Source organism: Pelophylax lessonae (assembly GCF_965119305.1).
Source record: "Pelophylax lessonae genome assembly, chromosome: 9".
Taxonomy (NCBI): Eukaryota; Metazoa; Chordata; class Amphibia; order Anura; family Ranidae; genus Pelophylax; species Pelophylax lessonae.
Genome location: NC_138776.1, coordinates 188,908,199 through 188,924,314, shown reverse-complemented (window position 1 = coordinate 188,924,314; position 16,116 = coordinate 188,908,199). Strand labels below are relative to the sequence as shown.

Genomic DNA, 16,116 nt, shown 5'->3' with positions numbered 1-16,116 from the left:
TTCTTTTTTTCTTCAGAGAGTTCTTTGCCATGAGGTGCCATGTTGAACTTCCAGGGAACAGTATGAGAGAGTGAGAGCGATAACGCCAAATTTAACACACCTGCTCCTCATTCACACCTGAAACCTTTTAACACTAATGAGTCACATGACACAGGGGAGGGAAAATGGCTAAATCTAGTTATTTTAAGGCGACAGCAATTTACACTGTTATACAAGTTGTACTACTTGTAGTAGTACAACTACTTTCCAATGTAGCAAAGTGTCATTTCTGCAGTGTTGTCGTATGAAAAGATATGATAAAATATTTACAAAAATGTGAGGGGTGTACTCACTTTTGTGAGATACTGTATATGTTATTGTTGCCTGGGATACTGGTATTTGACCTTGTGATTCATTGTGTTATTTCTGTGCTGCATGATATCTTTTAACACGATGAACTCTTAGATGGGCCCAAAGATTTGACATATTTTTGTTTTTTTTCAATTGCTGATCTCATGCTTACATTATTTGTGCATGTGTTACACACTGCTGCTTTTCCTTAAGATGGAGACGAGAAATAGTCCCAGATCACACTTTTTCTATCTGCATCCATCTCTATTGAAATTTGAAAGACACTACTAAAATGTAATATAGGATTAATAAAAACTGTCTGGCTGGCCCCCCTGTGGTGATGAGTAGCTGGCACCCTGTGGTGGGTGGCTTGCTTGCTGGCACCTTGTGGTGGGTGGCTGGCTGGCACCCTGTGGTGGGTGGGTGGCTGGCACAGGGGCTGTGGGTAGCTGGATGGTACAGGGCCTGTGAGTGGCTGGCTGGCTGTTACAGTGCCTGTGGCTGGCACCCTTTTGTGGGTGGGTGGGTGGCTGGCAAAGGGGCTGTGGGTGGCTGGCTGGTACAGGGCCTGTGTGTGGCTGGCTGGTACAGTGCCTGTGGCTGGCACACTGTGGTGGGTGGCTGACTTGCTGGCACCCTGTGGTGGGTGGGTGGCTGGCACAGGGGCTGTGGGTGGCTGGATGGTACAGGGCCTGTGGGTGGCTGGCTGGTACAGTGCCTGTGGCTGGCTGGCACCCTGTGTTGAGTGGGTGGGTGGCTGGCACAGGGGCTGTGGGTGGCTGGCTGGCTGGTACAGTGCTTGTGGCTGGCTGGCACCCTGTGGTGGGTGGCTGGCTTGCTGGAACCCTGTGGTGGATGGCTGGCTTGCTGGCACCCTGTGGTGGGTGGCTGGCTGTTTGGCACCCTGTGGTGGGTGGCTGGCTGCCTGGCACCCTGTGGTGGGTGGCTGGCTTGCTGGCACCCTGTGGTGGCTGGCTGGCTGTCTGGCACCCTGTGGTGGGTGGCTGGCTGGCTTGCACCCTGTGGTGGGTGGCTGGCACAGGGACTGTGGGTGGTTGGTTGGTACAGGGCCTGTGGGTTGCTGGCTGGCTGAGACAGTGCCTGTGGCTGGCTGCCTGGTACAGGGCCTGTGGCTGGCTGGCTGGCTGGCTGGCTGGCTGGTACAGTGTCTGACCTGTGGCTGGCTGGCTAGTACAGGGCCTGTGGGTGTGGGTGGCTGGCTGGCACCGGGCTGCTGTGGGTGGGTGACTATATGGCTGTGTTAAACTCCCGACGGTTAGGCCCAGTGCGTGGAGGTGCGTGGCGCAGCATACGCAATGACATCATGACAATATTGGTAATATCGGCAAGTTCCAGGGCCGATACTGATATATCGGGAAAAGTGAATATCGGCCCTCTGATAATTGGCTTTGCCGATAATTGGTCGATCCCTACACTGCACCCCACCTACATATATAACGCTGACAATTTACACTGAACTTTACATATATATTTATTTTACATTTACTTCAGTCCCTGCCCTCAAGGAGCTTACTATCCAAGGTATTCATTTAACATTTGAGTTCAGCACCTCTTTAAAGCCATTCTGTTAAAACATCTTCTGTAATGATATACTGCAATGTTCCTGCATTATAAAAAAAATTGAGCCTTACAATATTTTCAGCAAAATGTAATAAAAAAAAAAAAACTCTATAACTTTAAGGTTTGTTTCTAAAGTGTAATTTTGCAGACAGATGCACTGTGCCGATAACATTTGCAATATAAACACTTTGATTTTTAAAAATCTGTGTATGTACACTTTGAACATAGGAGGCTTTCCTTTACTTTTATACAATTTCTTTAGAAGATGAACTTGTAGCATTAACGTGCTTTATTGAATATGCAGCAAGAATAAAGTGTGCCCTGCTGTCACAATTGTTATCTGGTTACTGAAATTCACAGATGACTAGGCGCTTCTGACCACATTTAATGTCATTCCATTTACCATTGCCATGCATCTCCACACAATGTTCTTCATTATTGTTGTTATCTGGCTGTCCCGGGCCCCAGTTGGTAAAAATAACCTCTTCACCTGTTGAGTACTTGAATGTCCCTTCTACTTGTGAATCTGATATAGCGAGATAAGGCTTCCTTGACCCTCCCTTGTCGATTATTTCTTCTAAAACACGGTTTTCTTCTGCATTTCTTGGAGCAGCCAAGCTTCCTCCAACTTCTTTACATGTATTCTGGGCATTGTGAAAGTTTGCTTCCCGTCCATTAGTCACAAATACTTTACCACCGACTTCTTTAATACAATTGAACAGCAGAGCTGAAAAAATTAAACTGGATTAAATGCATGACACATATGGGATATATTTTTTCTAAACATTTGTAGAATGCAAATTGCTGTAGAAATCAGCAGATGTAGTGCACCCATAAACAAAGGAACATATTGAATTGTGACTATATACACCCTCCAATAGCTTGACTAAGATGTGTCCCCTCCCTGTTTTTTCTGGAGACACATCTAATTGCAGATAGTGAAGAAGAGTGGTAGCTATGGTATTCTACTGACACTAGCTTCATGGGCACCCCATTGAAAAAATCTTTACAAAGCTAAACAAATCTTTTTTCTCTGACATTAAGGTGCCCTGGATAGCTAATACATGGAGAAGAGACCATTTACAATAATCATTGTTATTATGTCACAAGCAGTGATGAGCCAAACTGTTCATTTTTAGTAATGGTACTGTCAAGACCTGGACTCGAACCTGAAACCTCTGCTGTGTCTAGCAGTAAATTCTTGCTGAGCTACCTGAGATGCTGGCCAGCACCCTCTCTGATCCATTGCAAATCCCTGCCTTGAGTCTTGACCTCTGCTAAACCTTGAACGTTTTGCTTCTCCCATAAACTTCCTGACTAAAGCCATGTCTCTGCACCTCCTGGTTGCCAGATTATTGTGTTCTCTCTTATTGTGTTGCGCTTTTGCCTCATACCAACCTGCAACTACCCGTTACTGACCTTTTGGTTTGCTTGCTGACTACGCTTCTGTTTGATCCTTACCTGCTATATCCACTTCTGGACCCCAACTTGCTCACTTGCTGGTGGAGCAATCCTGAGGTCTGCGACTTGGTACTAACATGCAGGTAAATGCATCTCCATCTTCAGGAGCTCTGGTGAACACCAGTGTGTACTTAGACCCCTCACCTCAGATAAGCCGGAGTCATCCACCAGGGTGACCGGCTTGTATACCTATCCCACTGGTCAGTGGAAGTCCTGCTACTGCTATAACAACTAGTCTTTGAGCTTGACCCCTGATCGTGACAGATATGATGTAAATATTGTACCAATTTCAGACAGAGAATATCATCAACACAATAATGGAACCGACCTCAGATATCCACTCAAAAGGATTCCCTTTTTTTTTAAATATGCAATGAGAGTGGCCTTTTAGCAATGCATATTTAATTTTCCCTCCAAAAAGGCTGTTCTAAAGATTTTCATTAAAGAGGCTGAGTTATGCAATTTAAAGGGGATTAGGAAATATCCAATTCTAAAACTAGAAGTCATATTTAAATAGATGGATTAGACATAGCCACAAATCAGTACTATGCCATGCATATGGAGGAGAGGCTAATAGCACTCCACAAAATTTAGTATTAAAGCGTTTGTTACCCTAACACTTCATATACCGGATATGTACCTCTGCTGTATCATGTACTTGTATGAGAATGTATCCTGTTCTCTTTGTATTGCTTCCTTTGTGTTAAGTCTGTGGTTTAACTGCAGTCCCTCTGCTTTCCTATTTAAAACTGACTACACCAGGCAGGAGAGCACAGCGTGGTCAGTTCTCTAGCTATGCTGGGAACTCAGTGTACTCTCCTCCAATGATTAGACATGTCCTGACACCCCCCCCCCCCACTGCACAGCCATGCTCAGTGTGCTTCTGCTTCTCCTCCCCCCAGCTCGTATACATTTGAGAACAGAGGGAATGTGATCACTTATAAAAAAGGGAAAAGGGGTATTTATAATGTTTTTTTTATATTTATATTTATACAAAAAGGTTTTGCCTTACATTTCTGTTCTAAACTTAATGGGTTGTTTTACAAGGTGATCATTTACAATCACTTTAAGAGATAGAAGGTAGAAGGAGTCTTTGGAACACCAGAACACCAGAATTGGGTCCTCATGGACAGTTTAATGGTAATTATGGAATACATCCCGAGCACTTACCCAAATGTTTGTCTAATGCTTTTCTTTCCTATTGTTTTCATATTAATACTAGGTTAGAGTAGATGTCTTTGCTTAATATTAATTTTACTTTTCTGTAACTAGATAGATTGCTGGTAGAGTTGAACGAACACCTGGATGTCCGGGTTCGGCGGGTTCGGCCGAACTTGGAAAAAAAAAGTCAGGGTTCATGACCTGGACTTAACCCGAACTTTACCCCGTTCCCGAACCCCATTGAAGTCAATGGAGACCCGAACTTTTGAGCACTAAAATGGCTCTAAAACAAACATGGAAAGGGCTAGAGGGCTGCAAATGGCAGCAAAATCATCTTAAGAGCATGGCAAGTGCTCTGCAAACAAATGTGGATAGGGAAATAACTTAAAATAACATAGAAAAACATAAAAATAAAAAATAATCATCTTGAATGATGTAGGAGGAGGATGAGGCCCATATGGAGTAGGAGGTTGAGGTGGCGGTGGATATGGTACACCCCAAAAGAGTAAGAAAGATCAAATCCAACAATGGCTGGGTAAGGCCGGTATACATGTCTAAGGTACGGACAAGTCCTGTGGGATCCATGCCTGGTTGATTTTAATGAACGTGAGCTTGTCCACATTGGCTCTGGACAGGTGGCTGCGCTTGTCTGTGATAACGCCCCCAGCCGTGCTAAATAACCGTTCAGATAATACACTGGCTGCAGGGCAGGCCAGCACATCCAAGGCATAAAGGGCAAGCTCAGGCCATGTGCCCAACTTGAAGACCCAGAAGTTGAAGGGGGCAGACCCATCATTCAGTACGTCTAGGCGTGTGCACACATACTGCTCCACCATGTTAGTGAAATGCTGCCTCCTGCTAAAACGTTCCATATCAGCTGGTGGTTCTGCTGCTTGTTGTGGCATGCTGACAAAGCTTTTCCACATTTCAGCCATGCTAACCCTGCCTTCTGAGGTGCTGGCGGTGCCCTGGCTGCATTGGCGACCTCTTCCTCCTCCTCCCCTGCCTTGACCTTGTGCTAACACTGTGCCCCCGCTGTCAGGTGGGAATGCCACCAGCAGCGCGTCTACCAGTGTGCGCTTTTACTCGCGCATCTTCCGATCACATTTCAGTGAGGGAATTAAGGATGGTACGTTGTCCTTGTAACAGGGATCCAGCAGGGTGGCCACCCAGTAATCATCACAAGTTACTATGTGGGAAACTCGGCGGTTGTTGCGGAGACACTGCAGCATGTAATCGCTCATGTGTGCCAGGCTGCCCAGAGGCAACGAAAAGTTGTCCTCTGTGGGAAGTGTATCCTCTGTGTCCCCCCAGCCACGCACCAGTGATGGCCATGAGCTGACCTGGGTGCCACCCTGCGGTGAACATGGTTCCATCTCCTCCTCCTCCTCCTCATCCTCGTCATCCTCCAGAACTGTGCCCCTGCTGGACAATTGTGTCCCTGGCATTTGTGGGTGCAGGAACCCACCCTCTGAGCCACTTGTGAATGACTGCTCTGAAAGCCTTGGAAATGATACCTCTTCATCCTCCTCTTCCTCCTCCTCATCCTGTGCCCCATCCTCTTCCATCATTGCCCGAAGTGTTTTTTCAAGAATGCATAGAAGTGGGATAGTTAAGCTGAGAACGGTGTCATTGGCACTGGCCATGTTGGTGGAGTACTCAAAACAGTGCAACAAGGCACACAGGTTTTGCATGGTGGCCCAGTTATTGGTGGTGAAGTGGTGCTTTTCCGCAGAGCGACTCACGCGTGCGTGCTGCAGCTAAAACTCCACTATGGCTTGCTGCTGCTCGCACAGTCTGGCCAGCATGTGCAAGGTGGAGTTCCACCTTGTGGGCACATCACATATAAAGCGGTGAGCGGGAAGGCCAAAGTTACGCTGCAGTGCTGACAGGTGAGCAGCAGCAGGGTGAGAACGCAGAAAGTGCGCACAGATGGCCCGCACTTTCTGCAGCAGCTCTGACATATCGGGGTAGTTTCTAAGAAACCTCTGCATCACCAAATTCAGCACATGCGCCAGGCAAGGGATGTGTGTCAAACTGGCTAGGCCCAGAGCTGCTACGAGATTTCGCCCGTTATCGCACACCACCGGGCAGGGCTTGAGGCTCACTGGCAGCAACCACTCATCGGTCTGCTGTTCATTGCCCCTCCACAACTCCTGCGCGGTGTGGGTTTTTTCCCCCAAACAGGCAAGTTTTAAAACTGCCTGCTGTTGTTTACCCCTGGCTGTGCTGAAGTTGGTGGTGAAGGTGTTACCCTGATCGGAAGAGGAGGCGGTAGAGGATGAAGAAGCGGAGTAGGAGGAGTTAGGAACAGGAGGCAAACTGAAGCGCCCTGCAATCCTCGTAGTGGAAGAACATGCGCCAAACTGCTATCCACCTCAGGCCCAGCATTTACCCAGTGTGCTGTTAGGGAGATATAACGTCCCTGACCGTGCTTACTGGTCCACGTATGCGTAGTTAGGTGGACCTTGCCACAGATGGCATTGCGCAGTGCACACCTGATTTTGTCATCCACTTGCTTGTGCAGGGAAGGGATGGCTTGCCTGGAAAAGTAGTGGCGGCTGGGCACGACGTACTGTGGGACAATCACCACCATAAGGCTTTTAAAACTCTGCGTCTCCACCAGACGGAATGACAGCATTTCAAAGACTAGGAATTTTGAAATGCTGGCATTCAGGGCCAGGGATCGCGGGTGGGTAGGGGGGGGGGTACTTCCTCTTCTGCTCCAGTGTTTGGGAGATAGAAAGCTGAACGCTTCACGGGACATTGTGGAGATGGTTGTTGGTGACCCAGGTGGTGGTGTTGCTGGTGGATCCTCTGTTTGGCAGGTGCCACTGTCACTACAGAGGTGGAAGAAGAGGCCGAGACTGCAGCAGCAGAAGAGGAAGCTGGAGGAGCCAGAGACCTTTCTTGGTTTTTGAGGTGTGCCCTCCACTGCATCTCGTGCTTTGCACTTAGATGCCTGGTCATGCAGGTTGTGCTCAGGTTGAGAAGGTTTATGCCTCGCTTCAGGCTCTGTTTGCACAACGTGCAAACCACTCATGTCCTGTCATCATCACATTGTCTGAAGAACTGCCGTGCTAGGGAACTCCTTTGAGCTGGCTTTGGTGTGCTCGGTCCCTTTCTGCGTTGGGTAGTAGCAGGCGTAGTGTCTAGGGCACGGCCGCTCCGCTTTTGCACCCAGCTCCCTCTTCTGCTGTGCTGGTGGCTCTGTGCGACCACCGCCTCTTCCTCCAAACTTCTCAGGTCACCTGCATGACGTTCATTCCATGTGAGGTCGAGGACCTCATCGTCCTCCACATTATCTTCCACCCAGTCTTCACCCCTGCCCTCCTTGTCGGTCTCCACAATTCGGAATTCTGTAGCAGTTGGCACCTGTGTTTCGTCATCATCCGAGACGTGCTGCGATGGTCCTCCCATGTACTTATCTTGAGACATAAGTGGTTGGGCATCGGTGCACTCAATCTCTTCCACTTCTGGGGCAGGACTAGGTGGATGGCCCTGGGAAACAATGCTAACAGAGTCATCAAAAAGAAGAAGAGACTGCTGCATGACTTGGGGCTCAGACTGCTTGGCTGATTTGCAAGGGGGTGAGGTGAAAGATTGATGGACATCGGCTGCAGGTGCCAACTCTGACCTTTCAGCAGAAGACTGGGTGGGAGACAATGTGAAGGAACTGGAGGCACTGTCAGCAACCCAATCTACTATCACTTGTACTTGTTCTGGCCTCAACATTTGTAGAGGCTTATTAAGCCCTGCCAAATACTGCTGCAGGTTCTGTTGCCTACTCGCAGCTGAGAAAGGTGTTTCACCTGTGCATATAGCTGGCACAGATCAACCACGTCCTCTCCTTGCAACAGGAGCTCCACCAGCAACACCACGACCCAGGCCACGTCCCTTTTTTGACCTTCTCCTCATATTTATCGAATTTTGGATCTTCCCCTAAATAAGTTTTTATTGCAATGCGCAATACAACAGTATGCAATGGGTGTATCTCACTGTAACGTATGAATGAAAATCTGAAAAATAATTTTCCCCTTAATTGGTGCTTGTTGAATAGCAGATTTGAACTGCAGTGTCTAAACGCTGTAAGTCACAGTAAAATATGAAGGAAAAACTTTTTTTTCTTTTTTAAATACAGATTAAGCAGACACAAATGCACTCAACTTGCATGAAATGGCCGCTACACACCGCACGCCTAACAGGTTGGATACTGTTGTTGTTATATTCCGCTATTGAATAAAAAAAAAATCCATTTGAATAAAAAACTGAAAAATATTTTTTTTCCTTAAATACTGAAAAATTATTATTTTCCCCTTACATTGGTGCTTTTTGAAGAGCAGGTTAGAAAAGCAGTGTCTGTACAAGGGTGCTACATACTGAAAATAATTTCAGTTTGTGTTGGAACATCATTTTTTCCTTTTTTATGGTAAAATATACCAACAAAAGAGGGGGACAGCTATGGGAATTGCATGTTCTCCCATCTATGCCAATTTATTTTTGGGCTGGTGGGAGAAAACCATAGTGTTCCAAGAAGACATGGAGGTATACACGTCAAACACTCTGGTGTGGGCAAGATTTTTAGATGATGTATTCATCCTATGGCAAGGCCCCAATGCCACCTTTATAGAATTTGTGACGTGTTTAAATAGCAACAATATTGGGATGTTCTTTACTAGTGAAATCCATGAGGATCACCTTAATTTCCTGGATTTGGAAATAAGGAAAGGGATTAATGGTATGATTAACCACTTGGCTCGGCTGCGCAAAAAGATGTAGTACTACATCGGTCAGGCGCTTGGGGCTGGGGGACTAGGCAGCGGGGTTGCCAATGCACAGGGCCGGTGGCTGCGATTGCTGCCGGGCACCCGCGATTAGTGATGGACGAACATCGGCCGGGGCGGTTTCGCGAACGCCATCCGCAAATTTTCTCAAAAGTCCGCGAACTGCGAGTTCGCGGCAGGCCCCATTGACTTTAATGGGAGGTGAACTTAAAACCTTTAGGTCATATTTGCAGCCACAGAAGACGTACTAGCTGTGCACAAATAGTCCCAGCACATGGACAATGTCATTACTGAAGTATTGCAATCGACAGCAACATCAACAGAAAAAAATATATATTTTTTTTCATAAATCAGCCAGAACTGACAGCAGCCAGTAAATATATTGTCTAATTGTAATGTTCCGGTACCTTTGGTACCCTAAATTACTCTTTTCACAAGTGTATGCGCCCCACCATTCTCTTTTGGAAAGGTGCGCATACACCTTTAAGACTGAAACTGTCATCACTCAGCGCCGGACTAGATGGCTATTTAAATCGCCGGTTCTCACTCACATGTGTTCGTTCAAACACCCTTACCTGGATGCTAACTTGGCTTGAAGCTTTCGTGCTTGCAAGCATACCTCGCTGACGGAACCTCGCTGCGCTGATCCCTGCATCCCGCTTCCGGATCATCCGCTCCTCCTGAACCAACCTTCGGCTGTATTGCTATTAGTGCTAAGTACCCCGCAGGGGAACCCTCTATAAACTTATACTAAGCTTACACTATCTAGCTCTGCATAGTAAAGACTATCTATCACATCTGCATATCTAGATTGCTAGCTCTTAAGACTACTGCTACTTATTCCTGCACTGGGTTGATCTCTCTTGTATGTCCACCTGCTACTCTGTCATCTGCTACCATACATGATTGCTAAACCTACCTGCATCCATCTGCTACTGTCTTACCTTCAAGTGTCTGTCACCTACCACCTCCACTCAACCTGTCTCTTAAATCTTCATCACTGTGTTACTACATACATAAAGTCACTCTAGGAACCAGCTTGTTGAGTGTGTGTATTTACTAGCTGAATTAAGACCTTCCACACATGATGAGTCATTGAGGTTGGGAATGGTATCTCAGCATCTCTCTTACATGACTACTGAAGTGGAATATTTCTGCAGCTGAAAATCCACACCATACATGAAACGCAGGAGCGTTACAGATTGAACGAACCTACAAATGGATTCAGCAGAAATAACCACTCAGGTGACACAATTAAAACAGCAAGTAACTGCGTTAATACACGCACTTGCTGAATTAAAAGAAGACAATCAGGCTCTGTCGCAGCAGGTTATTACACTGACACAACTTACCTCTGCTCAGTCCCCTGAACCCAAGATAAATCCCCCTTTGGTATTTACAGGCGATCGCAAAAAATTTCGCGAATTTAAAAACGCATGTGAGTTACTTTTTTTGCTAAAACCTCGTACCTACCTTACTGATCACATTAAGGTTTGTACTATTATTTCTTACCTAACAGGCGATCCTCGAGCCTGGGCAGACTCTCTTTTTGAGAAAAACGACCAGCTTTCAACTCCTATGCCTTGTTCCTAGCAGAACTCACTAGCCTATATGATGACCCCAATAGGCAGAGTACTGCCGATCTTCAATTAAGATCCTTGAAACAAGGAAGGAGGCCTGTAGAAGACTTTGTCGCGGAATTCAAGAGATGGACCCTTGATTCAGAATGGAATGATGCATCTCTGAAAACCCAATTTAGGCTTGGCCTATCAGAAGCCGTTAAGGACGAGCTCGCCCGAGCGGATCTACCAAAAACCCTGGATACATTAATACAACTCAGTATTACCATAGATAGAAGACCACGAGAAAGAAAGGCTGAGAAAATGGGAATGCCATTATCCGTTTCCTCTCGAATTCCGGCCGTTAACCCCGTTCTTATGGAAGTAGGAACCATACGCCCACCGCTATCAACTATGGAAAAAGCCAAAAGACGATATGAAAATCTCTGCTTGTACTGTGCATCCCCGGATCACAAGATAAATGTCTGTCCCCTAGTCAACAAAAAGAAGGGTGAGTGTTCACATGTCCTCCTAGGGGGATTGACAACTTCATTCACTAACCCTTACATTTTTGTTTGTTTGACATTACAGTGGGACCAGAACAGGATTACTACTAAGGCCATGATTGACACAGGATCTTGTGGAAATTATATTGATATATGTTTTGCTGCTTCAAATAAAATTCCTATTATTTCTAAACTTAAACCTGTCTCAGTAAGTCTTATTACCGGTGTTCCGTTATCCTCTGGTCCAATCACCGATCAGACACAAGCACTTCTAGTCACTATTAACGAGTCTCATAGGGAGACTACTACCTTCGATTTAATACCTTCACCCCACTTTCCCATTGTGTTGGGACTTCCCTGGTTACACACACACCAACCAACCATAGATTGGAAGGAACGGTCCTTGGCCTTCCTCTCTTGCTATTGCGAGGATACGTGTAACCTCCCGTCTTCCGGGAAGATTCTGTCTATGGTGACAGATGAAATTGCACCACTATGTTATCAGGATCTTTCTGAGGTTTTTCTTGAGAAAAATGCTCAAGCATTACCTCCTCATCGAGACTATGATTGTAGCATTGATCTACTCCCAAATAGCAAATTGCCGTTCGGTCATGTTTATCCTCTTTCACAGGATGAACTTTCCCATCTCAAAACCTATTTGGATGAGAATTTGGAAAAAGGTTTTATTAGACCTTCCACTTCTTCCACAGCAGCAGGACTCTTTTTTGTTCGCAATAAGGACTCAAGTCTCAGACCTATCATCGACTACAGGAAATTGAATGCTATCACAATAAAAGATCGCTATCCTCTACCGCTTATCCCTGAGCTCATTGAGCAGGTGCGTGGAGCTACCTATTTTTCAAAATTGGACCTGAAAGGAGCATACAATCTCATTCGAATCCGTGATGGAGACGAGTGGAAGACTGCATTCAGAACCAGATACGGATTGTTCGAATATCTTGTGATGCCATTCGGGCTATGCAACGCCCCTGCAGTTTTCCAACGATTTATAAACGATATTTTTAAAGACTTACTAGATGTCTGTGTTGTGGTATATCTGGACGATATACTTATATATTCACGATCCCTGTCTGAACACATAAGACATGTAAGATTTGTACTATCGAGATTGCTTGCACATAACCTTTATGTGAAACTGAAGAAATGCTTGTTTCATAAAGACGAGGTACTCTTTCTAGGCTACATCATATCCAAAACAGGAATCGAGATGGACATGAGTAAAATATCCTGCATTCAGGATTGGCCTACACCAACCACACGCAAGGCGCTACAGCGATTCCTGGGATTTTCAAATTTCTACAGGAAGTTCATTAAAAACTTTTCTGCTATTGTGAGACCCCTCACACAGCTCACTAGCATAAAAAAACCATTCAAATGGTCAGAAGAAGCCAATAAAGCTTTTCACTTGTTAAAGACAAGGTTTACATCCGCTCCCATATTACGCCATCCAGACCCATCCCTCCAATACATTCTGAAGAAAACTACTTTGAAATCCCTTCCGTTCCTATAATACCTCACAAACGCATTATTGGAGTTGTCCGTTCCTTGAAGGAAGAGGTTTTGCATGGTATAAGTTTGGATTCACCCCCACCACAACTAAATACTGATGCAGAAGGCTTCCTCTACTACAACGACAAACTTTACATACCACCTACCCTACGCACCAAGATCTTGGAATTATCTCATGATGTGCCTATGACAGGACATATGGGTATGACAAAGACTCTTAATTTGATTTCCCGGCAATTCTGGTGGCCTGACATGAAAACATCTATACAAAAATTCGTCTCTTCATGCAATGTCTGTGCCAGGTCCAAAATTGACACTACGAGACCATCCGGTCTACTATGCAGTCTACCAATACCCCAAACTCCATGGGAAGTTTTGTCCTTGGACTTCATCGTAGAATTGCCTCTTTCCAAAGGATTTAATACCATCTTGGTGTCAGTGGACCATCTGACAAAGATGGCACATTTCATTGCTATTCGCAGACTACCTTCGTCCAAACAAACGGCAGAACTCCTGATGAAACATGTCTTTAGATTACATGGTATCCCAAAAACTCTTCTGTCTGACCGTGGATCCCAATTTATTTCTAAGTTCTGGCAAGAACTATGTCACATACTACGGATCGAGCGGAAGCTCACTTCTCCTTACCATCCGCAGACCAACGGACAGACTGAAAGAGTCAACCAATGCATCGAGCAGTATTTACGTTGTTACACTTCTTACCAACAGGATGATTGGGTGGATCTTCTCCCTCTGGCAGAATTTGCCTACAACAACGCAACCCACAGTACAACCAAGCAGAGTCCGTTCTACTTGAACTATGGGTTTCATCCCTCTATTCTTCCACCACGCATCCTTCCTTCAAACAACCCAGTAGCCTCAGCCTATCTTACCCAAATAAAGGATTCTCTGGGTTTATTAAATACTACCATTGCACACGCTCACAGTCAACAAAAGAAGTACTATGATCTTCGCAGAAGACATTCTCCACAGTACACTATCGGGGACCTCGTTTGGCTCTCAACAAAAAATTTAAGACTGAAGATCCCTAGCAAAAAGCTTGGACCTCTGTTCTTGGGACCTTTCCCAATCAAAAAACTTATTGGAAAAGCTGCAGTACAGCTTACATTGCCAATAGACCTAAAAATCCATCCCATTTTCCATGTGTCGCTACTGAAGCCCCATGTTCCGGACCAAGGAATAAGGCCTAATATTCCACCTCCGCCTCCTGTACAAGTTGAAGGTGGAGAAGAATACGAGATAAAAGAGATTCTGGATTCTCGTATCTACAGAAAAAGACTTCAGTACTTGGTTAGATGGAAGAACTATGGGCCCCAAGACGACACCTGGCTAAACACCTCTGAAATACATGCCCCTAGATTAATCCGCAATTTTCATGCGAGATACCCAGACAAGCCAGCTCCAGAGGCCTTCAGGAGCCGGCCTTAAGGGGGGGTATTGTAATGTTCCGGTACCTTTGGTACCCTAAATTACTCTTTTCACAAGTGTATGCGCCCCACCATTCTCTTTTGGAAAGGTGCGCATACACCTTTAAGACTGAAGCTGTCATCACTCAGCGCCGGACTAGATGGCTATTTAAATCGCCGGTTCTCACTCACATGTGTTCGTTCAAACACCCTTACCTGGATGCTAACTTGGCTTGAAGCTTTCGTGCTTGCAAGCATACCTCGCTGACGGAACCTCGCTGCGCTGATCCCTGCATCCCGCTTCCGGATCATCCGCTCCTCCTGAACCAACCTTCGGCTGTATTGCTATTAGTGCTAAGTACCCCGCAGGGGAACCCTCTATAAACTTATACTAAGCTTACACTATCTAGCTCTGCATAGTAAAGACTATCTATCACATCTGCATATCTAGATTGCTAGCTCTTAAGACTACTGCTACTTATTCCTGCACTGGGTTGATCTCTCTTGTATGTCCACCTGCTACTCTGTCATCTGCTACCATACATGATTGCTAAACCTACCTGCATCCATCTGCTACTGTCTTACCTTCAAGTGTCTGTCACCTACCACCTCCACTCAACCTGTCTCTTAAATCTTCATCACTGTGTTACTACATACATAAAGTCCCTCTAGGAACCAGCTTGTTGAGTGTGTGTATTTACTAGCTGAATTAAGACCTTCCACACATGATGAGTCATTGCGGTTGGGAATGGTATCTCAGCATCTCTCTTACATGACTACTGAAGTGGAATATTTCTGCAGCTGAAAATCCACACCATACATGAAACGCAGGAGCGTTACACTAATACATATAGGGTCCATTCACACATCTGTAAAATGGGTCCGCATCCATTCCACAATTTGGCAGAACCTTTAAAGACCCATTGTTTTTCATTTACAGTCTGAAAAATTAGGCATTCACAGGATAAAGCAGTAAGTGTCGGCCATTCCAGGCCCCAAAAATTAACCCACATGCGTTTACCTGACAGCTAAGAATGTAGTATTCTGTGGCTGAAGGTACATTAGGCATTCACAGGTAACCGAAGGAAGTGTCGGCCATAAAAGGCACCAAAAAATGGCCCACATGGGTTTACCTGACAGCTAAGAATGTAGTATTTTGTGGCTGAAGGTACATTAGGCATTCACACAGTATACAGAAGTAAGTGTCGACCTGTATAGGCTGCAAAAATTAGCTCACATGGTTTGAACTGACAGTAAAAAACTTTGTTTTTGATGGCTAGAGGTATGGTAGGCGTTCACAGTACACAGAACCGTAAGTGTCGGCCTGTATATTTCCTGCCCGTGTTTGCTAGACCATGTGTCTGTGTAGATAACACCCCGCTTCAATCTGTGGTATTGGGGGGCCACAGGTTTATCACACCAGTTCTACAAATAATTGGCCAGTATCTGTTGTCAATGTGTGTAGCACAGTTAACACCCCGTGTAGTGTTGCTGCCGAAACGCTCAGTCTCACCATCACACCTGTCACAATGCTGCACAGTGCACAATAATAGTACTAATCCACTATAATATGCTTTCTACAAAGTATATTATACTGTGGATTACCCCCCTCCCCCCCCCCTTTTTAGTGCACTGCACAGCAATACCAAAAATTTGCAGCCCTTTACATGACTTTTGTGGACATTAACAGAGCAATTTGTGTGTGACTGCAGCCCATCTCTAACTGCCCCTACAGCAACCACAGGATACCTAGTAGGCCCTATAGTAAAGAGACTGT

The 16,116-nt window shown here is 45.6% G+C and overlaps 1 protein-coding gene and 1 long non-coding RNA gene across 3 annotated transcripts in view; one reads left to right on the top strand and one right to left on the bottom strand.

Moving 5' to 3' along the window:
- Positions 1-2,176: 2,176 nt before the first annotated feature.
- LOC309563612 (pulmonary surfactant-associated protein D-like) overlaps positions 2,177-16,116 on the bottom strand; it is a 103,814-nt gene continuing 89,874 nt past the window's right edge. The window contains exon 4 of one of the 2 annotated variants that reach the window (XM_082268116.1): positions 2,177-2,638. In XM_082268116.1, coding sequence (XP_082124242.1) covers positions 2,256-2,638 — 383 coding nt within the window. In that variant the 3' untranslated portion in view covers positions 2,177-2,255. The remainder of the gene's footprint in view (positions 2,639-16,116) is intronic. The other variant, XM_082268115.1, reaches the window with a different exon arrangement.
- LOC309563616 overlaps positions 3,786-16,116 on the top strand; it is a 166,314-nt gene continuing 153,983 nt past the window's right edge. The window contains exons 1-2 of the long non-coding RNA XR_014225722.1: positions 3,786-3,975; positions 4,446-4,594. This is a non-coding gene — a long non-coding RNA (uncharacterized lncRNA). The remainder of the gene's footprint in view (positions 3,976-4,445; positions 4,595-16,116) is intronic.